The 14122-nt window shown below is 40.0% G+C and overlaps 2 protein-coding genes across 10 annotated transcripts; both read right to left on the reverse strand.

The window, feature by feature from the left end:
* Positions 1 to 921: 921 nt before the first annotated feature.
* Positions 922 to 7230, reverse strand: LOC103984200 (cyclic dof factor 2). Of its 7 annotated transcripts, none has more exons than XM_065108211.1 (5): positions 6788 to 7230; positions 3104 to 4842; positions 2660 to 2738; positions 1261 to 1378; positions 922 to 1080 (listed from the first exon to the last, which is right to left on the reverse strand). In XM_065108211.1, exons 1-2 carry the CDS (start codon positions 6932 to 6934, stop codon positions 3481 to 3483), a joined length of 1509 nt encoding a protein of 502 aa, XP_064964283.1. In that variant the 5' UTR covers positions 6935 to 7230; the 3' UTR covers positions 922 to 1080; positions 1261 to 1378; positions 2660 to 2738; positions 3104 to 3480. The 7 variants fall into 7 exon arrangements, with proteins under 7 accessions (XP_064964283.1, XP_064964285.1, XP_064964289.1 ...); XM_065108213.1 differs by having other exon boundaries at positions 2633 to 2738; XM_065108217.1 differs by adding an exon at positions 6211 to 6265 and having other exon boundaries at positions 922 to 1378; positions 6788 to 6927.
* A 2318-nt stretch (positions 7231 to 9548) lies between these two features.
* Positions 9549 to 12322, reverse strand: LOC108952901 (myb-related protein 2). 3 transcript variants are annotated; one of them, XM_065108220.1, is made up of 7 exons: positions 12126 to 12322; positions 11811 to 12024; positions 11657 to 11733; positions 11506 to 11563; positions 11344 to 11425; positions 11195 to 11264; positions 9549 to 10591 (listed from the first exon to the last, which is right to left on the reverse strand). In XM_065108220.1, exons 2-7 carry the CDS (start codon positions 12019 to 12021, stop codon positions 9851 to 9853), a joined length of 1239 nt encoding a protein of 412 aa, XP_064964292.1. In that variant the 5' UTR covers positions 12022 to 12024; positions 12126 to 12322; the 3' UTR covers positions 9549 to 9850. The 3 variants fall into 3 exon arrangements, with proteins under 3 accessions (XP_064964292.1, XP_018681854.2, XP_018681853.2); XM_018826309.2 differs by having other exon boundaries at positions 11344 to 11431; positions 12118 to 12320; XM_018826308.2 differs by having other exon boundaries at positions 11344 to 11431; positions 12126 to 12316.
* Between the last annotated feature and the right edge of the window lie 1800 nt (positions 12323 to 14122).

Consider the following 14122-nt stretch of genomic DNA (forward strand, 5'->3'; position numbering starts at 1 on the left):
TATAGTCTCACAGAGGTCTCTGCATAAGCGGTTAGCATAAGCGAATGTTCCTAACTCGACCCCTCCGATGATAAAGTTAGTTGGGAGGTGAAAATAATAAAGAAGCTTGCCCCTTTAGGCTTTGGGGTTGACTTTTATACTTAGTGGCCAATGGAGTATGACCAACAACTAGTTAGGGAGCCCCTCAAGTCATCCAAGAGCTTATTTATGTTGACGGTTGGTGAGCATACCTCTATACAGGTGGTGTTAGGGAATGACGACTACAATAGTATCATTCGTTTATCAGAGCTAGAACTTGTTTAGGATAAGCAAGGGATAGTTCCCTGTGCCAAACATCCAGAAAGAAGAAAAAGGAGAACTAGGTTAAGCCACTTGAGATTAATGCCCTAAGTAGGCGGACGTGCATGCTCTCCCAAAATCATGGTTGACGGGTATGACAGATCGTTTACGATAGATGACCCAAACGAAAGAAAAAACCGAGAGGATGAGCCTCGCTATCGAGAATTAATGCACTATATGACTGACTCGTGTGATCATCCTAGAGATCGCGATGGGCAGGGCCAGAGGATCATGCTCTTACCGACAACCACAGGAGAGGGGCATGAGTTCTTCTACACACGTCATCGATCAGGTGGCAATTCACAACTGGGTGAGTCAACAGTCTAATACTTACGTTATTACTTTCCCTGTCACTATAAATATCGTTTATACAGTGAGTAATACATGTAGATTTCACCATGTAGATTTCAGCAACATGCCATGATAATGACAACATTGACTCACGCACTAACCAAAAATGTCAACTAATTTTCATCACCAACTCCAAGCACAGTTCAAGACATCCAGCATAGATTTTGCTGGAACACGTGAGAGTGTTTAGTTGCCATGACTACTAGAACAAAATGATAGGCTAAAAATGTATGATCTATAAACCTAAGCTTTTCAATCATAAAGATAACCGATTATAATGTTGATGGTCTATACAAACTTCATGAGCAACTTTTGAAGAGTAGATCTTCGACTCATAGGATACAAAAAAATATGATTGTTAGAGACACCAAATCTTTCACACAGCAAAACCTACAAAGAAAAAGAGAAAACAGGGATCATTGGCTGCTTCTTTTCTTGGAGAAGGAAACAGAAGAACAAAAATTGATGTTGGCTTTCTCTCGTGTTGGGAAAGAAAAAGTTTCTCTACTAGGAAACTGATATCTTTGATTTCATCTAGAAAAAAAAGGCAGGCAATTACGACCACCAAACCTCCTACAGAAGCAGGCAAGGAGTTTCCACGAGATCATCAGGGCAAAGTTGCTCTTAATTGGATGCACCAAGCATTCCAAACCATCTGAAGTGAGGCTCAACTGGTGCAAACAGGTTCCTGTGAACATCCAGGTAAAATAAGTTCCAGAATTCTACAGGAAACCACGAGGCAGATATTAAGAGACCTTACTTGTGATGCTGTCAGGTCCAGAAGAAGCAATGTAAGAAAATGAGATGAAGAAGCATCAAATTAATGAAAACATGCAAATTGCTATTACTTAAATACTTAAATACTCCAGATAATAGCAAATCTGATTGAAGGAATTGTGTAATGTGTTGTTTGAATGTCAAGACTATGAGTATAGAAGGTAAAACAAGAGAGCATGAACATCCAGGACTTTTGAGGCCAGCAATTAGCTTGATATGAGTTGCTGTGAAGCAAGAAGCTTTACTACAACAACCTGCTTACTGAACAAAAGATACATAGGCCAACTCATTCAACAGTGAATAGGTCAATACATGCTACATTGATGAAGTATGTGGAAATGAAAATTGCTTGCTGCTATATGTTCAAACAGTGTCACGATGACACAAATGTCCAACAAACGGAATCTACCAAGATTTAAATGCTCATAAAAGAATGTAGACTCGAAGTCAACTAATGTTCGTAATTTTACTGCATCAGGTAAAGCTATTATCTTTGTAAATAACAGGCATGCCACAAATAAGTAACCACAAACCTGCAGTAGTTCAAGAAAAGCAGAATTTGTCACCGGGAATGAATGAAAGCAGGACTATTTGGAAAGTGTCCGAAAGAAGAAACAAGCAGCTTTGAGGGCAGTTTTATGTACAGCAGAAAGGCAAGCAACAGAAAAGAAAGCTACACTGGTTATCAGTAACCAAGACTCAAAACATAGTTCACTAGCAAGCATTGGGACCAAGGTTGGCACAAAGGCAAAACAGATGACAAAATACTCGGATTGGATCAACGAGGCTTCGAGAAAGGCTTAAACATCTGGATATAGCACCTACTGAGAGATTTTGCAGGTATACCATAACAAGTGAAGCAGTAATCATTGATATAAAATAACAATCAGGCTCTCTTTTCCTTTAGGCACGCAGGAGTGAATATCTGACTTTCTTAAAGGAAAGAGAAAAAGAATAATTTTCCAATGATAAGCACATTTCTAGATCATTGATATAAAATAAATAAGCTAATGTACTGCTGGAAAGAAATCTTGAAGAAAAAAATTCCGTAAAATAACATTAATGTATATGTAAAATTTTTGGGTAACATTAATCTTGAAAGAGAATTAATATTATAGAAAAATCATTTGTGATATAAATGTACTCTAGGAAATTTCTGACTAACTTAAGTAAGAAGTGGAACTCCACATACTGTCAACGGTTGGCCGACATTTACAATAGACAAGTGACATATTCCAGATATCACATCTTCCTTTGCAGGTGGTCAGAATCTGCATTATTTGGGAACAAATAAGACCATTTTATCCTGGGAGAAGATTCCAAATGGCAACATAAAAAGAATGCCTACACTTTATATGTGAACAAGGAAAAAGAGGTTAAAATAAAGTAGCAAATGCCACACAGATATGATGGGACCAAAAAGCCCCTGCATTACGGATGACAAATATTCAGGCTACATGAAATGGATTAATCAAAAAGAGATGAAGACTCTGAATTAGTAACACATTCTTCATTAATCAGAGGAAAATCAATGATACCACCTAGGTTCATACAAATTCTCAACTGATGTCCGTCACAAAGTCAAACCCCTAAAAAACACAAAAAGGTCAAGAATAACTTATATAAAGATTCAGACCTTTCATAACTGAAGCACGCTTTTCTGTGATAGTTATGAACTGAATCTTCCATTCTGGACCTGTATGCCATTTTGTCAATTCCTGACCGCATCACAGGAGAGTCAACAAACACTATTTCTTGTAAGAAACTTGCACCAATACCACTCTCTATTATGTACAACATGAAATTTGGGACTCTTAATAAATTGTTGATGAGTCTGGCACTTTCCCATGGAAATTTTGAAAGCACTGGTAAACCTAGGACCAGCTTTATCTTGGATGTTACACTTATATACTTATAAATGCACATAAAGTTGCCATGTTGAAGCTACAACCCGATGCATCCTTTTTTGCACAGATATGAAATAGAACCCAGAAAACTACCAAATAAATTCTCTTATGTGCTCTCCTGGAAAGAATGAGAGCGGGATAATGCTGCAGGATTTGCCTGCAAAAGATGTGCAGCATCTGACGTCTGAGCTTTACTTTCGGCCTTTGATTTGAGAGGTTTGAAAATACCAACTTCTGGCTTAATACCAAGAGTAGCCCATATTGAGCTTTTCGCAGCCTCATCAGGATCATCTATTCTAAGAGTTTTAGGAACCCATAAAGACTTCCCTGTCTTCTCCTCACCCTGTAAGGTAGCATCTCTTGAATGTTTACCCAAGGTTGGGGAACCATTTCCTGAAGATCCGCTATTGCTCGTAGAAGATGATCTATGTATCCCACTATTGAAACCAAGCCACGGCACATTCCACGCTCCATTAGGCCAGCTGGAAATGCATCCCCAAGAAGAAGCTGGCACGAACGGGAAAGGAAGCGATGGAGGACAAAAAGCAGGGCCTCCCACCATCAATGGGGGGTTCCATGGAACTGGACTTGGATTACCATTTTCTGGTCTTTGAACAAACTCAGGCGAGCATCTCACTATAGGAGCAACATTAGTCCATCCTGGACTCCAGGGATAAGCCCATGGAGCCACAGGATAACATGAAAACTGAGGCATTGTTGTAACTCCATTACAATATCCCTGCATGCCATTCTGTTCGATGTGGGTTGGATTTCCTGCTAATCCATTTTCAACAAAATTGGAGCCATTTACAGAAGATGCACATAAGGGCCCCTCGTTTTCCCCATATAGTATAGAGCTAATATCACCATTTCTGTTTTTCTCTCTGATATTGAGTGCAGAGGCCATGGATTCACAAAGAGGCACCTCTGTCCCAAATTTAAGAACAGTTCCATTTCTGATCAAAGGTCTTGTAGGGGCAGAAGAGCCACAAGGAAGAGTCAGATGATGAGGTAAATCAGAAGTCTCTAGTCCAGCAGATTGCAATCCATCTGATGGCAACATTATCTGACGGACTTGTGATGCAGAGTGCTTACTTTTACGCCTTCCAGCACCAACAGGAACATTCCTTGTTGTTCCCCCAGCAGTCCAATACCTCTGGCAATTCTTACAGAAGTGTCTAGGTTGGTTAATGTTGTAGTTGTTATAATAACAGAATTTAGTATCCATACTGTTACAACGAGGACATGGCAGAATTTTATCTGGTTTCCTGAGGACCTTTGCTTGAGCAGAGCCTTCAGCATCAGACTTGTTATGTTCCTCTCTGGAATCTGATAAACCTTTGTCATGATCATTTTCATTACTACTGTTCAAACCAATGGAACAAGTTGGACCATCCTCATTTCTTTCACTAGAGGCAACAGCTGTAATATTGTTGACTTCCATGTTTGTTACTTCTTTGCTTGCATCCTGAAAATAATACAACAAAATAAAAGATGACATTTTTTAGCTGGAATGCTTGCATGCACAGTTGAAGGAAATATGACAGGCAGCAACACCAACATCTTAACCTTACTGTCAAGATTACAATGGTTTGCTCTTCCGTGTATACCATGTTTCTGAGAACAACCTTAGCTAGCATACAAAAATCGATGCATCATGGATTCTTGTTCAAGTTAAATATTCTATTGGCATGTCACAATTATTTTTCTAGACTGTGATGCCATGAATCATCTCCTTTCATTTTTATTCCACTAAGCATTCCCCCTACTTTTCCTTTCTTAAAATCCTGATAGATTATTCCAACTAATCAATTTGGTAAGGCCCCCAACATGAAGTAACTGAAAAGCTTTCCCTTTTCTTTCCTCAAATAAGTTATCTAAGAAACTGCCAAGTCACGCACACAACTAATTGATGAGAACACTAAATGTTTTGTTGTGACTAGTTACAAAACCTCAAGCAGAAAATATTTTATCATTAATTTCCAACCATAGATCACATATAGCAAAATCCATCGCTGAAGGTTCTAAAGTAACAACAAGTATATATCATGCAAGCAATTCATTAAAGAATAACCAATTTATTTCTATGAAACATGTCTAATAGAAGGTCGTTTTGTTATGTTTCACATGATACTTTCAAGCCACCTATTAAGGGAGAAAAGAAGGTAATTAAAACATGTGTATGATCAACTTTACATGCAAAACTGCCCTATCAAATTAGATATTTTGTTCTTCACCCTCACACAAAGCAGAGTTTTACCAACAAAATGTAGTGTTTAAGAACATACATACATTCCAGTATAAAAGTAGAGTTTTACTCAATTTACTATCAATTAGCTTTGACCGACTTTGCAAGACTTTATCTTGATATTTTCAAGCAGTCTAGAGGCATTTTAATGATACTAGATATTTAATTGATGTAGCACTGAGATTTAGAGGAAAATTCTGCTTGTGTCATTATATATCAGCTCAAAAAGAGCCAACAGCAATAATCCAATCTAAAGTTGTCAGCAAGTGGTCAAAAGTCCCTCAGTAAGAAAGGCACCAGATAAAATGTGACTTTCTGATTCTTACCTAAATCATCAAGAACGAGATCACTATTCTTTAGAAGATAAAGAATACTGCCGATGAATGACTATTATTTTTCAACAGCTTTGTATACAGATAAACAAATCACAAATTTTAGAACCGGACTTTGGATTAGTTAGCAAGTTTTCAATAGGTTGACCTCTTTCTGGCTGACACTAAAATTCCCACAGCGTTGGAGGTTTTCTTCCCCATCACCAAACTTCAACGATATTTTTCTTTTACTTAAAAAAAAACAACAAAATTATACCAACGACCAGTCCGCTGAACCTTAAGCTGGCTCTCTCTTTTGGATAAAAGTGCCTCTGTAAACAAATGACAAATTATCATTTTAGTGATGCCAAAATTAACATATGCAATGAAGCCACAACAAAAGCCTACAAACTAATCCCAAAAAAGTTTTAAAGACGTTAATGCTAACTATTTCCGGCTTAGATTTTTAAGCAAAATGTTCTAAACATGTCAAAACGGAAACGAAAGATCGCCTCTTCATACCAAGTAATCTAATCCAAAAAAAAAAACAAAATCACAAATCCGGTGACTCAAAACCCCCAATCTAATCAGAGTTCACCCGATAGATAGCTTATATCGCAATCAACGACCAAAAGCAGGACAAATAAGTCAATTTTACTTGAAACTTTGCTCCACAATCAGATCATCGAACAAAAATTCCCAACAGTAGATAACTACAAAAGCCTAATAACCATGCAACAAGCACGCGTTCATCCTTCTAGAAAACGTCTCTAACGATTCGATTGGACGCCAAACCCTGTAAGGAAAAGAAGCTAAAAGAAGGGGGGAAGGGGCTCCAGGAGTTCTGTGCTCACCGGATCGCCGTCATCCGTCTCCGTCGCTGGAGTTGTATCGGGAATCGCCGTCTGCTCAGCCACCTCTTCCGGAGGCGGCGGTAGGCTCTCCGGAAGCGGGATGGTCCTTCCGAAGAGCTTGATCGCGGGGTCCTTTGCGTCAGACATCCCCTCCCATCCGACCGATCGCCACTCCTCTCATCAACTTCGACACAGACTCGGATCACATGGCTTTGTTGTAATGGTTCTCAGAGAGAGAGAGAGAGAGAGAGAGAGTGCGTGCGTGCGTGTGTGGGTACGAGAGAGGGAGGCTTTGTGAGCCACGAGTTCTCGAAGAGGGAGATAGCGAGGGTGGGTGACGTCAGCCGACGGAAAAGGGCGACGAAAAGGGAGGAAAAAGAGAGGGGAAAAGAAACGAACTCCCCCCGGCCTTTCTGCTTCAATCAAAGACGCCACACTCGCCTCCCAACTGTGTCGCCCCAAAGCGCCATCTCCTCCCTCGATTACATAGTCAAAGGCAACGTGCGGTCCTCCGCGCGGGTGGGATCGGCGACGACGACCAGGCGGCGTACCCAACTCTTTCTTATATGACGTGTGAATTGGCAAGAAAAAATAAGAAACTCCAACAGTTACTTGCTACCAACCGGATCCGTTATCACCTGGGTCCCACCTTTTTCTTCCAATCATAATGCAGGTAGGTCGGATGGATCAAAGCCGACCCCACGAGCCACCCTGACAACTTCTGCCCACGTGTCACTATTTTGCTGCATTCTGGGACCGCCTAAGACTTTCAAACGTCTGACGTGGATCGACAGCTAATTGTATTTTTTAGTATACGCAGTTGGATTAATCGACCCATTCTTCGTTCGACTGGTATTTTCTTTTCTTTTCCTTTTAATTTAGAAGAACAAAAAACATATTTTATTGGCCACGCGTTCGGCCGTCACAAGGCGATGGACCGGACCGCCACTGACGGTTCGTCACGTGGCCCAAGCGATGACATGGCAAATAAAATCCACCTATTATTTTTTTTTGTTTTGAGGCAATAATATGATGCCAAAGGACATGTCTCTTTGTCGAGCTCTTCCAACCACGTAAGTCGTAAGTTTCCATTATAGAGACAGGGGAATCCGAACCCCTTACGGTGGCGGTCAGGGTCGCAGTATCGACGAAAAAATTGGGGAATCAGTAGTGACAGAAGGAATTAGAGATAGGGGCTGAAGATGATGGAGAATTCTCATCCTCAGCACTGAGCCATGGTGGGAGTCATAGCCATGAAGTCTTGGGATTGTGTGGATTAAAAGAAGGCACACTGAAGCCACATCCTTAGCTTGTAGCTTTTATGATTAAGCAAGCAAATGAGGGCTGACTCCATCTAGGAGAAAGAGAGGATCATGATGCACGCATCCTAAGTGTTTGTGTTGGTCGCCCCTCTGCCTAAAGCAAAAGAGAAATGACACTTTGAATCTTGGATCACAGGAAAGAAGTAAAATGAGGTAAGAGGAAGAACAAAGGGAGTCCGACTGAGTCAGACAACAATATCATTCTTCATGTGGCTTCCTGAAAGCTCTTCGATAAAGTAGGTTTGGTTATATTCTTCATGGTCAGTGACATTAACATGAACTTTCTCAGGCCACTACTGGAAGAAGAATCATAGTGTGCTTCTTTTGTTTAGAAATAAATGGAAATTGGAAAGTACCATGAAGCTTTTTCTTTCTTTTTTGCTCAAATCATGTTTGCTTAAAACATAAAAAGTGTGACAAACACAGGAGACTTCCATCAATGTGAGGTCAAGATTTTCTAAGAGCATGTTTCTTTAGAAAATATTTGCTAAAACTGTTGCTTGAGAAAAAAAAAATATAGGTATCACATTAAGAAAGTTATAAAAATCATTTACTTCATAAGTTATGTAGAAATCTTACAATGATAAAAGAAAAAAAAATGGCACCACTGAAATCCCAAATAATGTTTATAAGGAGGTCAATCTTGTGTACTTAAAGATTTAAAAAACTAAGAAAAATAGCACCTACTTGTTTCTATGGAAGATGTTCTTGCCAATGAATAATTTCTACTTGATATTTTCCAGCTCAGTGAAATCTTATAGAAATATATAGTGTTTTTGTGTATGGTTCCAGGCTTCACATTACATCAATTAGTTCCTTTAAAGAATACCAAAGATTACCTTACTCTTCAATCTCCTCCTTGTTGATGATAGTTTGCTTTCTATATTTGTGAGGATTGAGGATAAGGGCTTTCAAGTGGTTTCATATATTATTATTTCTGTGAGGAACTGAAGAACTTAAGATTCTTTCTTTTTCATGTAAATTATATTAATACTTCCTTAACATGTTATACAATATCGTTCGATTAATATGAGAATGACAAGTTGCATACATAAGAACTGCAGCTGTACATTGGAAAATTTTCATTTTGGTTGAGAAGACAGAGCAAAAAAAAAAGTCTTTTTTCTTCTTTGTTTTTCCAACTTAAAGCAGTCATATTGTTTCGTAGTGTGTCAATATGCAATCTACAGCAGGCATTTCAGTATTTGGACCCTGCTTATAGTGGTGGCATATGTCACTCTGGAATATATTTGCACCTCAGTCTGTGGAGTAATTAAAACTTCTAAGAAAAGATTTAGCTTAATCCAAACAAACCACAAAGCTCTGCAATCTCTTATCTTCATGATGTTTGTCCACACCTCCTGTTCTGCATTATGCAGATCTCTGGTTTAATTATATATGTCATTTAGAATGGTCTTGTGGACATAAATCACCAGTACTTGCAAAATGTAACTTGAAATTAGTCTAAATATTGTCAGTACTGCTACTACTACATGCCACAGCATGATGCTCTCCTTAGTACTCCTCACTTGTACATGCATCATCAGTTTCCTTCCCACTGTCTCATGGAATCAGGTTCATGTTGTAGTCATTACTTGTATTTAGCTGACTGGGATGATCACTGAAGAGAGAGCTCACAATTTTTAGCATATACAGTGTAGGCATGATCGTATTGGTTGGAGACAACATTAGAATTTTCATATCTTCATCCCTCTTCTATGAGCAACTTCAATGCCATAATTTAGCTCCAGCCGAAGCCATTCAAGTCAAATTTGCTGTCTCTGTCACCTTCATTGTCTTCATCAGCGTTGAGATCTAGTTGTGCTGTGTGGCCGGGCATTCCAAAACTATTTGATTGCTTTCCTCTGTCCTGTTGACCTGCAACTCTCTTGTTGTTTGGGTGCTCAAGAAACATGTGCTCTTCACTTCGTTCCTTCTGCTGGGCCTCAGAATCAGCTCCTCCTCCTCTCTGAGCCTTGGAGCTTGCAGGATGCGTCGCGAAATCCTGGACTGAGAAAGTTGTCCTCTCTGAATCCCCTAAAATGGATGAGGGAAACGTCTTCTGGTCGTTCAGATAGCACCATGCAGATTGAGTGGTTTCAAGCCTGGTATCCTGATGCATCTGCTGCCTGCAGAGTGGTAGGCTGCCACCGTATGCTCTCAAACTTCTGTGGAAATTAGTCATATCTTGATCCTTTTGTGATCCTTCAGATGATGTCAGGCAACTCTCTGCTGAACAATCAGCAAGTTGGGATGGATTCACTTGTAAAGTGTTCGGATTGCGGATTTCTTCCAGACCTGGAAATGCATTGCTGAAACACTCATTTGAGACTTTGGAGACCAGTTCAGATAGTTGAACTTTGGCAGCTTCCAGTCCTGGAGACCCCAAATTCTGCTTCCCAAGTGTCTCCTGAGCTTTCTCCAGCACAGACTGCAAGTACTTGCCCTGTGCCTCAATTCGGAGTTGCAAGTGCCTTTGAACCTTCAACAAATCCATTTCCAATGATATGTGTCAATTATCATGCTGCAGAACTCCAAACTATTCTGAAGCTATCAACTAATAGTGATAAATATTATTTATTTTCCTAAATAACTTAGTTTAAATGAATCCCACAATTGTGTCTGGACCTTGTTAATATTAATCTCACATGTTATCATCAATCTTTTAATTATTTTCCAGTTCATAAAGGTTTTATAAATATGAAAAGAACCAGAAAACAACTATGATTTCACCTCTCTTTCAGAGAAATACTGAGTCCAAGTCTGAGTTAGCTTAAGAATTCCATGCTTCCATATGAAAGTTGCTTTTTTTATGGTTTTAAAAATATATGATACACATTCAGGATAATATTTTCCAAGGTCAATTTAGTTGCATCCCACATATTTACCTACAAGATTTTTTTTTTTTTTTTGCAGTTTGATGGCAAGTAGCACTTTTGCGGTCGATGTATAATAACATCAAATTTTGAGTTTGTGCTCTCTAATATAATTGTTGGAAGTTTCTCAAGTACATGAATTCAAATAAGATCATGGTTTTAAACCAAAACAAGTGAAACATGTAATAGAAGAGTCCAGTGATCGTTACCTCGAGCTGTTCTTGTAGCCTTCTTTGGACTTCAATTTGCATTTGAAGTGCTTCATTTATTGGAATGTTTCTGAAATGAACACTCTGTTAATGAAAGTTTATCATACATGGTTCATGGTGTTGCAATGTTTATCGCTGTTGTCTCTTACTTGTTTGACTGGGGAATGATGTTTGTACTGCCCAACAACAATCCATTGCCCTCAGCTGTCCTCCCTGCTACTAGCTTACAACCTGTAGCTGCAAGATAACAAGTCTTAATTTGCATTTCCTTTTCCTGGTTTGAGAATTCAGAGCTGGATGCTGCTCCTTACCAATCTTGGCACTTCCACTGCTTGCTTGAGCCTGGAGATTTTTGCTGAGCCTGTACTTCTGCAATCCCACAAGGGCGACTCAATCTTCAAATGCAACAAAATAGAAACAAGAGAAGGAAGTGGAGGAGAAGAAGCAGTATTCAGTCAGGACCTGAAGATGGCTTTTCAGGTGATACAGTGTTAATCCAGGGATGCCCATAAGCCTCATGACCGACTTGGGTGTAGCCTCTGCAAGATTGACGACCTTAAATTAGCTCTGAAGGCAAGATGCATCTGCCTTTGATGAGAATGCTTGATATACTCACTATCTGCACCACCAAGTTGATCGACTGCCTCTATAAATCTCTCATGGAGCTCAGGTGTCCACTTCAGCCTAGGCTTGGCATCAGTAGATAGAACCAGCCCCGACTCCTCTGGTATCCTTCCTCCTTGCAACAACAAATGCCTCTCTGCAGGAAATGCTGTCCTGGAAGAAAGGATGTTGTTGTGGCCTCCTTGTTGATGTTGATGATACATCTTCTGCTTGGGAAAGAAAGAACAAGCAGTGAGAAGCTAAGACAAGTGGTCGATCAGAAAAGAACAGACAGAAGCAATCTCCTTTTCCCTTTGTACCTTCTTACCTTCCTTTATCCTTGATCTAGCGAGTACTATCCATTTCAGAGTTGTGCGTTGCTGGAACTGATTGCTTCATGCGATCAGCTTAGTATTCTGGAAAGCTGGAAGTTGCACCATCTATCTCCTGAATGCTCCTACAGTTTGGGAAATGTACTCCATCTGCTGCTCCTCTTGCCTGTTTGTGATGATCCGAGCCCGTCTTTATAAGGCAAATGAGTAGAGAATTCGAATCATTTGAATAAATCATTTACACCGATCCAATCTACCCAGCAATTCAGAATGAAATCTTGTCCTTCTTGCTTTTTCATGGACCATATCCGGCGCCTTTCGTTTTCAATTCTGTAGCAGCAACTTTTTCTTTGGAACAACTTTAGCTTGTCGCATCTACAGAAGAATAGATCCATAAATATCCGTTCTCTTTCATGAAAGACCTATTAAACAAGAAGAAGAATCGTGTGTTTGTGAAGAGAATTCCATGTAATGTTTTCAGAAATGGCAAGGCTTTCAGGTTCCTGAACTGTGAGGAACTGAGCTTTTCGGGTGCAGTGCAAGTGGAATTTGTTAGCAGGATGGCTTGGTCGACGAAGCTTCTGATATCCAGACGTGCTGAATGATACAATCTGATCACAAATCGTCCTTGTTTAGAGTCTCAACAGTGGTTTCAGCTGCATGTAGCCCACACCCCGGTTTCGGAATCGACGATTTCGATTCTAAACTTATGATTCTAGTATTCTAAAACTAGTAATCGGAACCGAACCCAAAGTCTCCCTTACCCTCAGAGGCGTCTTTTGGAGCTCACATGTTCCGAAAATGACAAAACTGTACGGGTACGCCCATCGCCCAAAGCAAACAATTCCTCGTGAGCCTATGGGTCGCACTAATGGCTGATCGACCAAATTATCCCTTATTAGATTGGCGCTAGAAGGAGGGCCCGATGCCTGCACCTCGGTTATGAGCCCTTAACTCCCCTACGGGAGGGAGCACTAATAATACCATTTAGTCACATATTGGTTGAGGAGTATGGGAACCAAGAGCTCATAAGTCTGCTAGGTCTTCCTTACCCTCAAAGATGTTTTTTGGATCTCATATGTTTCGAAAAGGATAAAACCGTACGGGTACGCCCATCGTCCAAAGCAGATAATCCCTCACGAGCCTACAGGCCGAACCGTGGTCAAGATTAGCTGAATGATGCTCGTCAGATTAGTTGATGCTAATAGTCTAAAAATTCTGTTTTGACTGGTGGAATCAGATACATCCTTTCTGTAAAGAACAAAGCACCTCTGTGCATTATGCTTCTTGTGGACTTCTTGACAGCAAGGTTTGGAATATGGAATGAGCATGCGATTCCCTTTTGTCTTCATGCTACGTTTGGTATTTGTTCAGTGACCAACAAAGGAAAAGGAGACAGGGAGTTCTGAGGTTATCCACTGCCATGGAGCCATCACTTTTGGCCAATTGTTGAGATGGAATCCAAGACCAGGAGAACGGTACACAATGATGTTGCAAGCATTGCACTTGGTTTTTACCTCAGAGATGCTCGGCATACAACGGAGACATGACCTGTCCATCATGGAGAAAGTTCTTTCTCCGTGAGACCCAGGCGAAGATAAACATATGATATGTCTGAAAGCAGAGGCATGCATTCATTTCTGTGTCCATGTTCAACTACATGTGGTCTTGCATTGAACTTTCTTATGTATGAGAGAATCTTCATATATTTATTTCATGATTCTTCAAAAGCTCCGTTCATTGTTCAAGGAGGAATCAAGATTCATATCAGAAACATGCTGCAAAAGGCCTGCGGTAGTGACAATATTTTGACTGCCAATCTCTTCATTTTGATATTCTCATTGCTTTCCTTGATAAATTGACGTGTAAAAACTATCCCATCCTTCCTCCACAAGGCACCGAGGAGGCATTCTCATCATCCACACCATGGAATTATGAATGCAATCATCCATGGCTTTCTTCCAGCTTTGTGCAGGATGATGGCAAGTATCTT

The sequence above is a fragment of the Musa acuminata genome, chromosome BXJ2-5 (genome assembly GCF_036884655.1).
Source record: "Musa acuminata AAA Group cultivar baxijiao chromosome BXJ2-5, Cavendish_Baxijiao_AAA, whole genome shotgun sequence".
Classification (NCBI taxonomy): Eukaryota; Viridiplantae; Streptophyta; class Magnoliopsida; order Zingiberales; family Musaceae; genus Musa; species Musa acuminata.

What these genes read in the sequence shown, in the direction of transcription:
- LOC103984200 (XM_065108216.1), bottom strand. Translation starts at nt 6,934, where the DNA reads ATGTCTGACGCAAAGGACCCCGCGATCAAGCTCTTCGGAAGGACCATC. An exon ending in AGACGGATGACGGCGATCCG is followed by an intron (nt 4,843 to 6,787) that starts GTGAGCACAGAA and finishes TATTATTTTCAG; the next exon opens with GATGCAAGCAAAGAAGTAAC.
- LOC108952901 (XM_018826309.2), bottom strand. Translation starts at nt 12,021, where the DNA reads ATGTATCATCAACATCAACAAGGAGGCCACAACAACATCCTTTCTTCC. An exon ending in TCAACTTGGTGGTGCAGATA is followed by an intron (nt 11,734 to 11,810) that starts GTGAGTATATCA and finishes TCAATCTTGCAG; the next exon opens with AGGCTACACCCAAGTCGGTC. An exon ending in ATCATTCCCCAGTCAAACAA is followed by an intron (nt 11,265 to 11,343) that starts GTAAGAGACAAC and finishes TGTTCATTTCAG; the next exon opens with AAACATTCCAATAAATGAAG.